General features: G+C 39.1%; 1 protein-coding gene across 1 annotated transcript in view; it reads left to right on the top strand.

Annotated features, from left to right (window-relative positions):
- The window catches only part of LOC310883830 (tRNA selenocysteine 1-associated protein 1-like), a gene marked incomplete at its 5' end in the record, with an annotated part of 73,459 nt that extends 54,883 nt beyond the window's left edge, over positions 1-18,576 (top strand). Inside the window, 3 exons of the mRNA XM_083804779.1 lie at positions 16,700-16,895; positions 17,422-17,467; positions 18,286-18,576. Of these exons, the coding sequence (XP_083660905.1) occupies positions 16,700-16,895; positions 17,422-17,467; positions 18,286-18,422 (379 nt within the window). The 3' untranslated portion in view covers positions 18,423-18,576. The remainder of the gene's footprint in view (positions 1-16,699; positions 16,896-17,421; positions 17,468-18,285) is intronic.
- Between the last annotated feature and the right edge of the window lie 208 nt (positions 18,577-18,784).

Raw genomic sequence — 18,784 nt, 5'->3', positions numbered from 1 at the left:
CCAGAGCCTTGACATGGTTACCTGTACACATCAAGTATTTTTAGCGTTGGCATAAGCAAGCTGCTGCTATGTCTCTGTGCTTTGCTAAAGATTGATTTAAGACCAGAGACATTTATCAAGCACAGCTGCTTTAAAGATGCAGTCTTAACCCTTCTATCTTTTGTTTGGTTAATTACTAGATCTTATTTCCAGAAAGAAGTGAATGGAGTCAGATTATCCATTTCAAAGAAGCATCTGACACTGCCTGTCAGTTTGCCATGTCTACCTCCACCTGCTCAGTTTTTTTGTTTGTTTAAAGTCCATTAAACATTCAACAGCTGCTAACTATACCGCTCAGGTGAAGTCAGTCTTGCTTAACAACACAATCGCGATTCTTCAGCATGACGCCTTATTATTAGTGGGAGAATTACAAAATACGCTGGTTCTTAAGAAGAAAGGGCCAGCTGATTAGCTTTCACTACTTTCCCTTTCAAGATTTTCTCAGGGGCAGCTTCAGACTAATGACAAGAACCAAGACAAGTGCTATCTGTACTAAAACTGAGGTACACTGCATAAAGAACATTCAGATAACCCAGCTGCATATTCAAAAAAATCCGCTGTTTAGACTTGTCTTCACTGATTCTGTACAGGCAGACCTCCTGTGTCTGCAGTGCCCAGTTTCTCTGACTTGAATTGGGGATGCAGAGAAGTGAGTTCTATGCTTTTGGGGAAGAATACAAGCTGAAGGCATTCTGAAATAGCTTCCAAACTCAGCAAACATGAGGGACAAACTAATCCAATGGCTGGGTATTTCAATGCTAAGAGAGCACGGTACTCAGCCATTCAGAAACGTATTACTGATGTGTATTTTAATACCTACATTTGTTTCAATACTGCAAAGCTACACAAGTTCTAATAAAGAGGTAATCCATTGTCTTGTTACTGTAGTAAACAAACAGAAGATACATCATCTTAGGTCTTCTGCTTCCAACTGCACTCTTCCTACATACAGTTGTGTAGGGAAGGAAAATCTGAAAATACTGTTGACGTTCTTCTGGATAGCCGAAGCAAGAAAACATGTTTGTGGCTTATTCTTGTTTTCAAAATAAAACAATATTAATTTAATCAAAAAATTTTGGCAAAGAAGTTTGGACAGTGCTCTCTTGGAGAAGAGCATTTCCATTCTAAAGCAGAAGGAGGCAACATTTGCAGAATTATGCTAGGTAAACAGAAACAGAAGTGTCATTTTTTACTATTTAACAGAACACACAAGCTAACCTCATGAACATACTGAAATTGTTTATATGAAGTCCTGTTTTGTCAGTATCCTGGATCAAAGTTCATCAAATTTGGTATCAATTCTTTAACCGTTCAGAGACCTGAATTGCCTTAAATAAGTGATAGAACTGAGCCGGTAGAGTAAGAAACCCTCTCAGGAAGTGCTAAGCTTTAAACTCCCCATTGCCCTAAGCTCATGAAAAGCAAAGAATAGCATTCTAAACCTGTTCTAGTAATAACGCCTTTGGCTTTCCCCCTGCGTTCCCATTTTTCCCCCCCACTTCTTTCCTTTCAACCCACTGTAAAACTAGTTATGTGCTTCTCTCAAACTAGAGGGAAAGCTCTAAGAACAAGAACTCCCTAGCATATAAAACCACTTCTTGTCCCTTCTACCTTATGCAGGCCCAAACCTGAAAATATTTACCAATGCATTCAGCTTTGCTACTGTTGAGAAACAAGGCTGGTTACAATGGCAGCTAAGCCCAAGTTGCGCTGTCTGGCTAGACTTAACAGTTGGATTCCCCCAGCCATCCTGAAGCAGGTTGATGAATCCAGGGAGTCAAAACATAGGACTTCTGCATTTCTGGTTTTGTAGACTGCATCCTGTGTGCAGCCACTACAGCAAGGGCCACAGACTTTCCAAAGGCAGAGCTACAAGAATCTGATTATTTAGAATAACTGTATCAATGCACAACTCCTTGGTTACCTTTTAGAAATTCCTATGCTCAGCCGGATTCCTTTTCCCCCCAGACCTGGTGCGTTCTGGCAGTCTTGCAGTGCCCTCATCTGATCACCTTGCTCACCAAATCTGTCATAGGCATACCCTCTACTATTTTCAAAAGGGAGAAAACCAATTCTGGTATGCATAACAGTTACAAAGCTAACGAATTCAGTTTCTGTCTTCTACAAAAAACAGAAGATAGCAGCTACTATAGCTTCTATTACTTAAGCAACCTCTCTGGCATGTGCACGTGCACAGAAAAGGCTTTCACCAAATTAAAAAACTTGGGCCAGAAACAAAAAGCTTTGCAGCAACTTTCTAGCTGCAACTGCTTAGTTTTTTGTGGGGGTAGAGTTTTTTTTTTTTTTCTTGTTTGTTGATAAATGATAGAAAACAGAAAAGTATGTCCCTTTTACGGGGTTGGCAAACACAAGTTTTGATGAAAACTCTCCCCCCCACACACAATTTTTGTCATTTTGTTTAAAGTAATTACTTTCTTTGTTAGAGGATTTGACAAATTTGATTTAGTGTTCTATCAGTTTGTCCTCAATGCTGAGTGAAGCAGTGTGCTTACTTTAGCCCCAAAATTTAACTGAACTGTACCCACAATGCTGAATTAGGGAACAACGTTAAGTAGGTGAGGTGTATTCAGTGCTATAAAATTAAAAATAAATAAATAAAATAAAAACCACAACAAACCACATGAAGTGGTTGTTGGTACTTTGTGTATTCTGTACATATTCAGCTAAGTCTTGAACTAAACTTAACTTGCAGGGGATGAGAGAGAAGACTTTGCCTGCAGAACAGCGAGCAGAACCATCTGAAAGGTATGACATCTATTAATTTAAAACTTACTTGAAGGAAGAAAGAAATCTCCTTTTTCAGTATGGTCTGCACCTGAAAGGTGGTGACAGTTCTCAGTAAAAGGAATGGGAAATCCAATGAAAATTTTGTATTTTGAGGGAGCTGCAAAGTCTGGATTGTGTTTGAAGATCAATATAACTTTGAGAAAATTGTTGTTTTTATGAAAGGAAGGAAGATGAGCAAGAATAAAAGTACTGATACACCACTTTTTATCCCAAGTTTATCTTCTGAGTAGGATACGAAGATGGGAAACGAGGCACGTTATAATGCTGTATCCACAGAAAGGATCTTTGCTATTGGAGGCCTAATTTTTTCCTTCTACAGGAAATATGGCTCATTTTGTAGTTTAACTAAATCTGTAGCGTTACAAATTTTGCTTTGACAGATATTTCATGGTTTATAACTCAGTTTACTTATAACAAAATAATTTGTCCCTCCTAATGTTCCCTAGGGGAAAAGCTATTAGTTTTAGCTATTTAATTGCTTGCAGTTTGAAAGCTCTGTCCTAATGGGATGATTCTTTCTGAAGCATTCTTTAGAAGGTGAAGTAGGGGAAGTGAGTTACAGTTCAGGAGGATGTTTATTGATGTGTTTTTTTCTTTATTTTTTAAGCAAAAACATGGAGGAAGATTTATGATTTATTATTCTTTTTTTTAATACTCCTTTCATGATGAAGTTAATTGTCTGCTTTGAGTTCACATGAAGACCATGTGTTCTTTAGGATCATTTGAGGCCAAATGCTAACTCATCTCTAAAATAAAAAAAATCCAGCAGAATTAATTGAATTTCTTCTTGAGGAGACTGCTTTGTGTTATACTGCTTTCTTGGTTTAGGTCAAATGAGTTATCCTCCAGATAATATTGATGGCTTTTCCTTCTGGGCAAATGGTGTTTTGGGTAATAATGCTTGAGTTAAGGGACTTTGCACTCGGTTTTTAGGGGGTTGCTCTTTTCAAAGAACAGTAGCAGGGAATTTTGTCGACTCTATGCTCATCTGCCAAGCAATTCTTATGTGACCATGGGCATTCTTTGGCTTGCAGAAAGAACTCAACACTTTGTTTTGGCATCTAAAAGTTGGACTTCACAACAACCACCTTTTCAGGGGTGGAAGCGACTGGCTTTAAGGTTCTGGTACAGGTGCAATCAGGTGCTGGGTTTTAATTATGTTTTTTTCAAACTGTTCTAAATTGTCTCTGTTAGAACTCCTTTCTACTTCTCCATTTAGGAAGGAGATAGAGCAAACTCATACTGCTTTTGATTTCGTTCACAAAGTTTATTGCAGTGCCCTACCTTTTGTTTGTAGAGTAGGTAGTGGTGGTAGTGTTTTTTGTGATGCTGGTCTCTGTTGGGTGCCATGTTCTGGAGCAGGAGCACCACACTGATCTGCTGGCAAGAGTCCCTTTGGACAGTTGAGTTGGAATACTCAGTAAATCTCTGGCCCACCAATGCTATATATCTATGTGTGTGTGTGTATATATATATATATTTTATATCCTGAGTCCAATTGTAGATTAGACTTGCTTGAAGGCTGACAACTGTCTTTGCCCCCTTGAAGCTCACAGGTGTTAACAGAAAGAGGAATATGGGCTGTTATGGGCAAGCGATAGTTGTCTGAATGAAGATCTATTTTGATGTAAGACTTTTTTCAGAATTCTAATGGATTGACAGTTCGGATTAGAGAAAAGTCTGAGCATATGCCTTAGGGATCTGTCTTCCTCTATGCAGTTACAGTGCTAAGCAGGCTGTTGTCAAGTATTTGACAAGTTTAGACCAGTTCTCCTCCTCAGTATTGTGGGAGTTTGACCTGGTGTCTTCCAGTGCGATCTAATGCACTTCTGTACTGACTGACTGATTGGCTGCAAGATAAGCTTTGATGTCACGGTTTTTCCAGGCATACTTCATTTTCTTGCCATAGTACTTTTGTTAGAGTTATTCCCTATTCCACTTCTGGTTTGGGTTATTTTTTCCCCATTTCCTCTTGGATTAGGATATCTTTCTGGTTATGTGCTAGGCTTTTTTAAGTACCAGAAAAATGCCTTTGTATGCCTTACAAAAGGGATCTGTATTCATGTCTGAAAAGACTTCTGGAATGTTGGCATACCCAAACACCTCTGCTGTTCCTGCTGATGGCCACATGAAAGCCAGAGCTGCTTCTGAAGCTTAGGCCATATTACCTTGCCACACAAGTCTAAGGCGTCCCTATTCTATCAGAGCTGTTGGCAGTGTTTCCCATGTGTATGTGTGCATATGTGCACTCTTTCTGTATTTTTGTGAGCTGTTCTTTTATATCCCTGCAAAAGATACATGTGCATCGCAGAATCAGAGAACCAGTCCTATTTAAAGGAAGCACTGGAAAATAACAATCTAAATCAGCTCTTCTATTTCAGGTCTTCTGGCTTAGTCATTGTTCCCATGTGAACGGTGCACTTATGTATGTCCTTTTCATTGCTGCTGTTAATAAAGTTTTTCCTATTTAGAACATCAAGTATTTACCAGCGTTTAGCAACTTGTGAGACAGCTTTAGTTTTTTTCTGATCAGCAGGTTTCAATTCTAGGACTAATAACAGCTCTAATATCTTGAAAAAAAAATTTGGCTGGTAATTTCTTTTTCTCTTTTTTCCCCCAACTTCTGTACTGTCGTGTGCTAGCAATGTGACCAGCTACAAATTCAGTACTGCTGCGTCCAATGGTCTGTCTTCAGGAGTGAGTAGCGGAGGCGGCAGAATGAGAAGGGAAAGAGGAATACACTATTTATCAGGAGCTGTACAAGAACAGGTAAGTGACTCTTAAATTAATTGCTGTCACTGAGCTTACTGAAGTAACTAGCTAAGTGTGTCAGTTTTATTGCATCATAGTAAATTATAACAATACCGCTTTATTTTTGCATTGTTTTTGTTTTCTTGTGGGTTTCAGAGCAGGCTCCAATTGATTTCCTGTGTTTGAATACCTGAACTTTGCTTATGTAATTTTGAAATTTTTAATTCTCTTACCTTCTCTTCAGATTCTTCAAACTATAACATTTCTCGTTAGCAATTGAATGAATGAGTCCTAAGAAGAGAAGTTTTGGTGAAGGTTTGTATAGTTTTTCTACAGGAATGATACTTGAAACGAGTGCCAAGTATAAAAAGAAAAAAAAAGCTTAATTTTTGGTTTCATATTTAAGTCATACAGAAAGATACAGGCCAAGAGTGTGAAAAAGAGTAGTAGAAGACAGCATTCTGCATGTCTGCTAACGATGACTCAGTTTTTGATACTCACCAAACTCATTGTGAGAGAGTTTTTTTCTCATTTTAATAGGAAAAATCTATTCCATAAAACTATGACCATGAATATTCAGATTATTTTTTCTTTTATTGGATGTTATATAAGCTGCCTGTAAGTTAATTTAAGTATTTATGTTAACATTAAGTATTTAATTAATATTAAGTTAATATTAAGTATTTAAGTTAATTTAAGTTTCAAATCATTAAATGGGACTTCTGGATGATGCAATATAAAGAAATCGTAAACACTGTTGTTTATTCCTGTAACGCAAATAAAATAATGGTCCAAATATCAAAAGTTCCATAAACTTTTCAAATCAAAACTGTGAAACAGATGTAAGCTACAGGATGCACTGAATATCAGTAGTACCAACTTACATCCCTGCCTAGTCATTTCTAAGTAGATCATGATAGTACTGTACAAATTTCGGTCAGATTTTCTATGCCATTTAAAACATAACTCATCCAATCTTAGTAATCAAATAAAGTAAGTGGCAGGGATGAAAATTGAAGTTGTTAAGAGGCTCTCTTCTGATTTTTATATTTGCATCCTGATACATGGTATAGACTGTATTTACCAGAACACAATCTTCAGTGCTGCTAGTCTGACTTTCTTTGGTGCTTTTTGTGTTTAGTTTGGTTGTTGAACCTACCTGCTTCTTTAAACATTACCTTTTTCCACGTTCCCTGCTGTAATGACTTTAGAAACTTTGGCAGCTATCCTGCCTAATTTTGCAAGAGGAACACTTTCTCACTTGTCTTGAGAGTGTACTCTTAATTGAAGCCATGCGAGGGTAGTTAGAAAGGATGATGCTTCTCTAGAGCTTTGATGACTAAAGTATAGAAAAGAAAGAAAAAAAATGTGATCTGTGCGTCTCTGTTCTGCACAGGTTTTGAGTTAACTTTCAGTGTTCTTGCTGTACAGTTGTTGAATAGAGTATAATGTGGAAGCAGGCCTGCCATAAATTAAAATGACGTGGTAGACAGAGGTGGGGAGATCGGGATTTCTTCTGGAAACTTGCTTTCTCTTAATTTGTATGGATTTTTGTTCTATTTAATTTTGTTAATAAATTGGGTGCGATGGGGTGAGAAAGTAGTATGTCTTGTATAAGAAAAATTAAAATTTGCAACTTTAGGAAGTGGAGGAACCAGTGCTACCGAACATACCCCTACCCATCAGTGCTGCATCGCTGCCTCAGTTCAATTCTAGTTTCGTTGGTAGTAGCGCTGTCTCAGCGTCACCGAGCGCTGTTTCAACAGCAGCAATGAGCACGGCAACTCCAGCAGCTGCGACGGGCATGGCAAATCCATCAGAGGTGGAGGGCATGACAGATCCATCAGAGGTGGAGGGCATGACAGATCCATCGGAGGTGGAGGACTTGACAGATCTATCAGAGGAGGAGGTGGAGGACATGATATATACAACAGCGACGTCGGGCATAACATGTTCAACAGTGCCCTCAGGCTTGACATATCCAATAATGGCGGCGGGCATGCCATACCTGCTGATGAGAAAGGACATATCAAGGTCAACAGCGGCAACGACAAGCGTGGCAAATTCAACGGAGGCGGCAGGCATGGCAGATGCAGCAGCGACGGCAGCGGGCAAGGTAAATCTTTATGCTATAAATAATGTTTACAATGAGTATACTGCTTTATTGCGAGTTGACTTTTTCTGTGGTGCTCATGAAACTAACAAATATTAGTTTCTACGCAGCTGAATGAATTGGGGTTGTATGCCAGTTTGGGGAAAAAGGCATAAATGTTTTGATTCTGCTTCTCTCAGTCTTAGAGCCTGCCAACTCCCATTTAACGTGATTGTATAACTGCTTCAAATGCTGTGGAAGTCTGCGGGGGAAGGGGGGTGTGGACTTTATGCCACGTTATTTATAGTGGTTTTGGCAGGGGTAGAGTTAATTTTCTTCGTAGTAGATGATGCTAGATGATGCTGTGTTGCAGATTTGTGAGCAAAACAGTGTTGGTAAGGCACTGGTGTTTTAGCTGTTGCTGAGCAGTGCTTACACAGTGACAAGTCCTTTTCTGTGTCTCACGCTGCCCTGCCAGCGAGGAGGTCGGGGATGCACAAGAGGCTGGGAGGGCACTCAGCCAGGACAGCGGAGCCCAGAGGACCGAAGGGATATTCCACACCATTTAGCATCGTGCTCAGCAATAAATGCTGGGGGAAAGAAGGGGAAGGAGTGGGGAGTATGTACAGGGTTATGGCATTTGTCTTTCCAGGTAGCCATTACATGCGATGAGTCATTAATGCTACCTCAAATTTAACAACTTTACTTCTTTATTTCCAGTTCTTTTCCCTGTTCCACTTGGAGGGAGTGAGCGAGTGGCTGTGTGGTGCTTAGTTGCCTGCAATGGTTAAACCACAACTTTATTTAAGTTATTAAATTAGAGGTAACGTGGTCATATAAGCCTCACATAGAATGAGCCTAGGGTGCAATAATTGGCATATTATTGCAATAAAATAAACATTAATCTGTTCCAGAGTACTTGAAATATTTTTTGTACGGTTTGAAGTAGACAGCTGCTTTAACATGTTGAGGTGTTTGCTGAAGTTCTTGGAGTATCATTGGGCTGAGTTTGCCGTTCTTCAGCTTCCTGGCTTGCTTTTCCGTGCATTTAGACCTAAGTAGCATCTCCAGCTTTTCCTCTCAGTTTCTGGAATTTGGTTTTGAAGATATTGTCCTATACCCACTTGGAAACTTCCCTGTGTTTTATTATTACTTTTATCTGCAAAATAACTCAAACATCAGGTTTTTCGACGTCACTGCGGGACTTCTGTTGGGTAGTGAATTCAAGTAGTTGTTGCTCTTAAATATAAACCTTTAATTCTTTTGAAAATACAGATACAACCAACAAGTACTGTTAGCAGTCCTGAGTTCGCGTTTTCATCTCCAGTTGTGAAATCTACTGAGGCAGAAGTGCTACCTACGTCTTCTGTAAGTAAAATAATAAAGGAGCTTGACTTTTTTTCTTAGGCATTTAGTAGGCTGTTGCAGAACACTAAAGCAGAATCTGCCTTGATGGAGAAAAGTATGTAGGCTTCTGGCTTATAATTTGTCATTCAGCATGCGTGCTACAAATGTGAAGAGCAGCTTTCAGATTTGGTTTTGTGTGTGCATTCGATTGGAGTTCCTGTGGCTTGAGAATCTGAAAAACCTCTCTTGTTCATAGCAGATTGGGTTTACATTTAGTGTTCCCGTTGTAAAATCGGCAGAACTTTCTGGACCCAGTGGTACTCCAGTGACGCCCTTTCTTACCCTAGGTAACTGAAACTTTAGCACTTCAGATCTGAAGTGCTGATTTTCCTTTTTTTCTTTATTAAATCTTCAATCTGTCCTGTCTGCGCATGCTAGCAATTCCAGGCAGTGTTGGACTTCTGCAGTATTTTTCCAGTGACAGATCTGCTTTTATAATTTTTGTTTTGTTTTGTTGCTTTTTGTTTTGCTTGTAATCATAAAGCATTGCAAAGTAAGTAGAATTTGTGAAGATTCTTATGTGAGAAGCATGAAAGCTGGAAATTCTTGTTTCTAACAAAAGTGAGTATAATCTGCTCTAACTAGGTCACATTGTGAAAGCTGGTTTTGTTTTCTTTTGTTTCAAAAGACACCACCACCTCAACCAACATCAACACACAGAAAGAGGAGGTCAAAGATTTTGCTGGTGGTCCCTTCACCACTGCCCACGTCTTAAAGGAAGGAAGCGTCTTAGACGTTCTAAAAAATCCTGGTGAGATAATGAACTCCTTTTAAAAAGATGCTGCAAAAAATACGCTAGCATTTTTTATTAAAAAAAAACCAACACACGACTTATGGTTAATAGAGTATCTGCTATAAATATGAATGTAGGAGAGCATTACATTAAGCGCTGCGTTTGTTAGGGTGCATCTGCCCCCTTCTATTCTAAGTGGTGTTTGTTGCTGGAAGTAAAACTGCAAGATGAAAAGCAGATGGGTTGCATCTCCTTTACGTGTTAGGATGTAATTGTAAATGAGGTACTAAGAGAATTAGCCAGATAATCGGTGTTTCATTTTAAGTAAATACAATTTGTGGAATTGAAAAGGAAATGTTTGTAAAGCTCAACACTCCTGTCCCACCTTCAGCCCAGGTGAAGAAAGAATAGGAAAGAGCTTCAGTTCCAAATACATGGCGAAAGCTGCGAATCTTTGGGCCTTAGCTTACAATGGCTCCTGTGGATTAAAATTTAAACTGCAAACAGAAGTGGAGTGTTTTACGTTAAAAACCCTTTTCTGAATTTTGTTTTTAAGCAATTGCAATTGTTTTCAACAGTTTCATAAAGTGTGTCTGTGGAAAAGATATCTTTTAAGAAAAAGGGCTTTATTGAGTTTGATCTTTTCCCAAAAGTCTTCTTCTAACTTACATACTTGTGAAGAAGGCAGCACATTTCTCTACTGGAAAGAGCTAAGTGAGAGAAAATACATTGTGCATTTTGTTTAAGGAAAGACCTCTGAGTGAAGTGACATTCACTTTCTTTATCGGTTTAAAAGAAGCAGAATCTAAATCCACATTGTTCAAAGACTTCATTTTTGACTAAAAAAAAACCAACAAACAAACCACAAAACAACTATGTTCAAGGTAGATTTACAAGCAACTTGAGCTGCTGTTTAAGATGCATTTCCTTTAGTCTTTCTGTATTAGTAGCTTGTCTTTTCTGTTAAAATTGCCACCTTTTAAATAAGGAGTTGTCCTGTGTCCGATGCATTTTGAAAAAGATTATAGAAAATTAGACAGTTGTTCAATTGTCTTGAGTTTTTATTATTTAATTAATATTCAGCATCTGTGGGAAAATACCGTATGGATTGCTGCTCCGAGTACAAACTTCTGTACAGTTACTGGAGTAGATTTGAGTCATCTGCTACGGAAGGAGGAGCTTTAGAAATTTGATTCGATTGGGCATCGCGTCTTAATCAAATTGTATTATTTCCATTCCACGTTGGACTGTCAGATTTCAGTCAGCTACTGTCTGTTTGTACTTGTATCGACCAGTGAAAATGTTGATTTAAAGCTTGCTTGGAAACAAAGAGTTAAATGAAGCTTTAACGAAATGTTCTGTTGTGACCCAGTGCAGCAGATGAAATTTCATCCGTTTAGATAAGATTTCTGGGGACTTCCTGTTGCGCTCGGTCTGAATGTCTAGTTGTAACCATTGGCACCTGAGTTGAAATTTTTGCCCTCTAGTAAAGTCACTTAGTTACATGTAGTGAGGTGCTGCGCTAACAGGAAGACTTTTTTTTCTTGCTTCCTAGACTTTGGATTGTTGAAAACACGCTCTTCTACGTCTGCGCAACCTACAACAAGCACAGTGGTTTATACTAGGCCTGCAATAACAACTTTTTCTGCAGGTAAAGAGACTTCTAAACAAGCATCGTACTGGCAATCTGATACATGTGACCCTTTTCTGCAAAACAAAGACATAAAGGACAAATGTGTAACTTGTCAAGCTACTAAAGCCTCAACAGTTGAGAGTATGAAACAGACAGTAAGTTCAAGTCAATGCGACACCTCAAAGCCAGCAGCGCCCCCAGCAGGGATGCTGGGCTTTGGAGACAAATTCAAAACAGTACCTGGAACGTGGGATTGCGATACATGTCTTGTCCAAAACAAGCCTGTAGCCTGTGAAAGTGCAAAGCCAAGCACCAAAGCAGAGCTCAAAGGTAATACTTAATGATTAAAACGAGGATGCATATTCTGTGATTTATTTTTTGGTTTGCTCTGATTTTTTTTATTTTCTTACCTGTTAAGCACAATTATTTTTTCCTTTGAGGTGTGGCAAAATTATTCGTTTTTCCTGTAGGAATATTGCCTAGATAACATCTGTTTCCACACTTTTCCCCAAGAATAAGTTTATCCTTTTTAGAGAAAAGCTTTCATTAATGACGTGCTTGTTCTTTACATGCCCTACACGTTGTTCATTTGGAGTTCAGACTAAAAACATGATCTTTCAAAGAAGTTCGTATACTTTTTAAAGCCAGGTGGTGGGCAGAAAACACAATTGTGAAAAGTTTTATGTAGAGAGGAAGCATGGGGTTTTCTTGTTTGTTTTACTGTTTGGTTGGTTGTTTGTTAAACAGTTTTGACTGGAAAGATCAGGACTAGAATGTAGTTCAAACCTTCATGTACTGCAGATACACCGTGGGTTACGGACTTGACATTCACTTATTTCTGCAGGTTTTGGTACTGCGACTGCGTCCACAAAATGCTGCCTTGCCATCATTTACATTCGGTGTTCACTCAGAGTGTTCAGGTGCAGAGTCTGCAGCTGCCTCACAGTTTATTTTGGGAAGGACAGAAGAGAAGCAGGATTCTGTCACTACTGCTGCTCCGTTAGTGTTTGGAAAGAAAGCTGACACTGAAGAGTCAAAGACACAGCCTAGCTTTTCAGTTGGGAAGTCCGAGCGTACAAAAGAAGAGAGCACAGCAAAACCTATGTTCAACTTCAGTTTCGTTAAACCATCAGAGAAGGAACCTGAGCAAGCAAAGCCAGCTTTTTCATTTGGGGTCCAAACCAGTACTTCAGGTAAACAGAATATCTTTTGTCTTCACTTGTGCGCTTATGTCCATCAAGTAAGACCTCTGAAACCATACTAGAAAAAATCTGCGGGATTTGATATGTTCATGTACTAGAGCTTTAGAAAAAGTTTAATTCCTATATGCAGCATGTCTTCTGTCCTGGTTATTGATACGTACGCAATTAGTAGCAATCCCTTTTTTGATCTCAACACTAGGTTTAGACAAAAAATTGCGACACCTTAAGGAACCTGTCCTGCATCTCATACAAGCACAGAAGTTGCAGTGTCTCAATGCTAGCAGTACAGTTGGTGGTAAAATCTTTAGTAGGGTGAAATAGAGGCCTCACACTTTTCAGAGAAAAAAAGAGATGAGAGAGAGTATCTTATTCCCACGTACTTGCAACTATGCTGCAGAGTGTACTGCTGTTACTCTAGTGCTACAAAGGTCCAAAAATCACTGAACAGTTATTAGCCAGTTTTGTATTCCTTTAATTTGTTGAAAGACTGCAGTAGAGGATTGAAGTTTTTATTGAGGATCACTGTGTGGAAAAATTCTGATTGTTAAATGTCATTTGTATGACTTAAGAACCGCGTTTTGGAGTACAGAATTCAGTATTAATTCCAGAAGGGGTAAGGGAAAGGACATTAGCTAGTAATCCCGAACAAAAGCAGTGTATAGAGCTATACTGATTTTAATCGCAGTATTCTTACAGTTGGTCTGTTACTGAACAGATATGTTTTGGGGAGATATGGTGGCCAGGGAGGCGTGTGTGTTTGTGTGCTTCCTCTTCTAGTTAAGGTTCTGGGGTTTGGTTTAGTCAGGAAAATTCGATGAGGCACCTTGTGTAAAAGGAAATGTTAACCAGCATTTTTCAACACGGTGTAGTCCCTTAAAAGTGTCATAGATGAAAAGAGGCCATAAACGCTGGGGGAAAAAGTTAGTGGGAAACTGAGAGCAGGATCACATTCAGTAGTGAGAGAGCAGCAGCCTAGGGAAAGCTGATGAATGACTGTAACAGATAGTTCTATTTTAAGTGTAAAACAACACTCAGTACTTTATAATGGTGGTCTTACCAGAGGGTTCTTCTCCATGGCTCCTAAAAGCACGTCTTGAAGGCATTCGAGTGCAGTGAACTTAAGCTGTAAGAGTTGGGCTGGTAAGCTTGGCCTGATTTGAAGCTGTAGGCACGGGGCTATAATTTCTGAACAGGCTACAAAAGAAACTGTACCACTGTGCTTTTCAGTGCTCCGTTTAGCAAAGCCATCAAATTGTTGCAGGCAATTGATGTTGTTCTTCTAAGAGCACCTGAAAGATATTTTTGTTTGAAGAGTTCAGAGGTACCGGTTAATACTGGTTCAGATAATTACAGCCAGCTCTTGGTGTTTGTGACCAATAAAGTTTGTGGCTCCAAAAGGAGTGGGTTAGTGCTAACTGATTAACTGCTGTATATGCAGAAATATGGAATCTGATTACTTACGCAGAGAGCACTTAAAATGTATTGTTTTGCTGGCTCTCAGTGAGTTGCATCTTAATGCTACCAAGGAATAAGCTTTTTGCTTCTGGCCCAAGTTTTTTAATTTGGTGAAAGCCTTTTCTGTGCACGTGCACATGCCAGAGAGGTTGCTTAAGTAATAGAAGCTATAGTAGCTGCTATCTTCTGTTTTTTGTAGAAGACAGAAACTGAATTCGTTAGCTTTGTAACTGTTATGCATACCAGAATTGGTTTTCTCCCTTTTGAAAATAGTAGAGGGTATGCCTATGTCAGATTTGGTGAGCAAGGTGATCAGATGAGGGCACTGCAAGACTGCCAGAACGCACCAGGTCTGGGGGGAAAAGGAATCCGGCTGAGCATAGGAATTTCTAAAAGGTAACCAAGGAGTTGTGCATTGATACAGTTATTCTAAATAATCAGATTCTTGTAGCTCTGCCTTTGGAAAGTCTGTGGCCCTTGCTGTAGTGGCTGCACACAGGATGCAGTCTACAAAACCAGAAATGCAGAAGTCCTATGTTTTGACTCCCTGGATTCATCAACCTGCTTCAGGATGGCTGGGGGAATCCAACTGTTAAGTCTAGCCAGACAGCGCAACTTGGGCTTAGCTGCCATTGTAACCAGCCTTGTTTCTCAACAGTAGCAAAGCTGAATGCATTGGTAAATATTTTCAGGTTTGGGCCTGCATAAGGTAGAAGGGACAAGAAGTGGTTTTATGTGCTAGGGAGTTCTTGTTCTTAGAGCTTTCCCTCTAGTTTGAGAGAAGCACATAACTAGTTTTACAGTGGGTTGACAGGAAAGAAGTGGGGGGGAAAAATGGGAACGCAGGGAGAAAGCCAAAGGCGTTATTACTAGAACAGGTTTAGAATGCTATTCTTTGCTTTTCATGAGCTTAGGGCAATGGGGAGTTTAAAGCTTAGCACTTCCTGAGAGGGTTTCTTACTCTACCGGCTCAGTTCTATCACTTATTTAAGGCAATTCAGGTCTCTGAACGGTTAAAGAATTGATACCAAATTTGATGAACTTTGATCCAGGATACTGACAAAACAGGACTTCATATAAACAATTTCAGTATGTTCATGAGGTTAGCTTGTGCGTTCTGTTAAATAGTAAAAAATGACACTTCTGTTTCTGTTTACCTAGCATAATTCTGCAAATGTTGCCTCCTTCTGCTTTAGAATGGAAATGCTCTTCTCCAAGAGAGCACTGTCCAAACTTCTTTGCCAAAATTTTTTGATTAAATTAATATTGTTTTATTTTGAAAACAAGAATAAGCCACAAACATGTTTTCTTGCTTCGGCTATCCAGAAGAACGTCAACAGTATTTTCAGATTTTCCTTCCCTACACAACTGTATGTAGGAAGAGTGCAGTTGGAAGCAGAAGACCTAAGATGATGTATCTTCTGTTTGTTTACTACAGTAACAAGACAATGGATTACCTCTTTATTAGAACTTGTGTAGCTTTGCAGTATTGAAACAAATGTAGGTATTAAAATACACATCAGTAATACGTTTCTGAATGGCTGAGTACCGTGCTCTCTTAGCATTGAAATACCCAGCCATTGGATTAGTTTGTCCCTCATGTTTGCTGAGTTTGGAAGCTATTTCAGAATGCCTTCAGCTTGTATTCTTCCCCAAAAGCATAGAACTCACTTCTCTGCATCCCCAATTCAAGTCAGAGAAACTGGGCACTGCAACCACAGGAGGTCTGCCTGTACAGAATCAGTGAAGACAAGTCTAAACAGCGGATTTTTCTGAATATGCAGCTGGGTTATCTGAATGTTCTTTATGCAGTGTACCTCAGTTTTAGTACAGATAGCACTTGTCTTGGTTCTTGTCATTAGTCTGAAGCTGCCCCTGAGAAAATCTTGAAAGGGAAAGTAGTGAAAGCTAATCAGCTGGCCCTTTCTTCTTAAGAACCAGTGTATTTTGTAATTCTCCCACTAATAATAAGGCGTCACGCTGGAGAATCGTGATTGTGTTGTTAAGCAAGACTGACTTCACCTGAGCGGTATAGTTGGCAGCTGTTGAATGTTTAATGGACTTTAAACAAACAAAAAAACTGAGCAGGTGGAGGTAGACATGGCAAACTGACAGGCAGCGTCAGATGCTTCTTTGAAATGGATAATCTGACTCCATTCACTTCTTTCTGGAAATAAGATCTAGTAATTAACCAAACAAAAGATAGAAGGGTTAAGACTGCATCTTTAAAGCAGCTGTGCTTGATAAATGTCTCTGGTCTTAAATCAATCTTTAGCAAAGCACAGAGACTTAGCAGCAGCTTGCTTATGCCAACGCTAAAAATACTTGATGTGTACAGGTAACCATGTCAAGGCTCTGGAGTTAATCCATGAGAACAATTCCTTCTGGTATTGGCAAAGGTGAGGATGCTTGCTTCTATAGAAATGAGGTTTTGAGCTGTGACTTAAGCTGTCACTTAGGTGACTGTTTAGGAAAGCTTCCTTTTAAGTTTTGAAGTATGTAAGCTGACAAATTGTTTAAGTTCAGAACTGGGTTTACAGTTTCTGTTCTCTGACTGTATGCAACTTCTCATGTTTCAGACTGAAAGCAGAATTGCAGCGGTACCAGTCATACAACTATAATGCTTATTGCCAAGATTACCAGAACTACCACTCGCAGAGGAGTTACGATGCTTACGCTGACTACAACTACAGCTCCTATGCTCCCTATGACAGCATGCAAGCTGTTGGAGACTGCTCTTTAGGAGATTCTTTAATGGCTCCAGCTGTTTTTGAGGTAAAGATAGTGCACGCTTGCTGTAAAGAAAATATTTCACAGATAATACGTTGTACAGATTTGTGTGAATCAGCAAAAAGAATCCGAAGTTGAAAACATGCTTTCTGCTTAGTGTGAAGTTAAAAGAGCAGATTCCATTCAGAGGTGTTTGTATTTAAGTGCTTAAATAGTAAATCCATAGAATTAGTGATTTATACACCATTATTTGTTCACGCATACCAAAGAATGGTTTTGACAGCATAATTGCGTACGCTTCTTCTGTTCCTGTTCTTCTGATTTGCTTTGCTTAAAGCAAATTAAACAGTTGTTGTAAGTGGTCTTATCGTGGTCAATGTATTAGTTGTGACCTCCGGAGGTCCCTTCCAACCTGTACTGTAATATTGGCTTTCTTCTAAAAATAAGTAGATAAAATGCCATCTATCCTTGTAGTTGTAGGAAGAAGGAATGGGTTGAGACTGCAGCACTTTGAATCTGTGATGCTTTCTGAAATGAGTTATGATTAAACTTAGCCTTTTCTGTCTTTCAGGAATCTTCAGTTATGACTGCAATCGGTGATGACCTAATTACTGACGGTAATAAGGGTTCTGTCATTGTCACTTGAGTTTAGCCATACTTGTGCCTTTTAACAATACAAGCCAACCTCTACTGGATGAAGAACATCTTGAAAATTCAGCTGAGGTCAAACCTCTGTGGGGTTGATCTGCAATCAGCTGGGGTTTTAAAGCTGATACAGCATACACTGACCGCATCAAGTAAAACGGGACACTGTCAATGCTTCGCAGCAGGTTTCTTGTACCTGTGCCTTCATTCCCATTTGAAAATGGTCTAAGACAGAATTTTGTTCTTTGTATTGGTTCCGCTAAACAGATTTTATATTAGAAACTCAGTAATATGCAAAAGCTTTGTTCTCCACCCTGAGGTAAAAGCTTATGTTGCAGATTCCAAAAGGAGGATTCAGCTTGCACTTACAAATACGGTACAAAACATATTTGTGTCCTGGAAGGTTTGCAAAGTTCCTCACGTGGAGGCATTTTGTGTTAGTGTTTAGAAACTATCCTATGTAACGTGTATTGCCGTAGAAGTGAATTAAATGACTCTTGGGAGGGTTTCATGGCTGATTATCCGTAAACGTTATCTTTACTATCTTAAACATTGTCTTTGTCTTTATCTTGAAAGACAGTTCTAGTCCCAGCCTTCTAATATAAAAATTCCCAAAAGTTGGAGCTGTGAGGCTCAAAATTTTAGAGGACTAAATACCTCACTAAAATTAGTAGATCTAATAGCTTATTACACTTAGCTTAAAATACATTTTATTAGCCATTTCACGTGAAGTTTTTTTGTGCGCATGCCTCAGATTTGATACTTGGACTTACCAGGCTTTTATTTTCAGATCCACAGCTCTACTTGGATGTTGATGAAATGAACAGACAATTCACGGAGACAAGCGAAGAACTCTACGATTCACTCATGAATTGTCACTGGCAACCTCTGGATACGGTCACTTCTGAAATCCCCTCTGCTATTTAAGCGTCTTCTAGAGCATGACCGTTATGACCAAAGTGCTAAAACTACATTTCTTCTACATTATTCTAGCTCATAAGTTTTAAAGCACAATGATAGGTTGGGTTTTTTTTGCTATGCTTTTGACAGTTTCTGTAATCTTTTTGTTCATCACTCCCTTCTTGGAGCATCATGAAGTCATGTAAATATTCGAGAAATGTAAAGAGGTAAATGGGGTCTAAAGATAGACTTGCCTGTGTAAATAAAAAATTTGTTTCTGCAAACCTGCCAGCAAGGGATTTTACTTGTACCTGTGTGCAGCATGTTCTCTTCCGGCTTATGGAATTTAACAAGGTAGTAAGGGTATTTCATCTGTCTTTATTTTTATA

This window comes from Anser anser (assembly GCF_964211835.1).
Source record: "Anser anser genome assembly, chromosome: 19".
In the NCBI taxonomy this organism is placed as follows: domain Eukaryota; kingdom Metazoa; phylum Chordata; class Aves; order Anseriformes; family Anatidae; genus Anser; species Anser anser.
The sequence above is the reverse complement of the archived record's forward strand: the minus strand, read 5'-3'. Positions and strand labels throughout refer to the sequence as shown.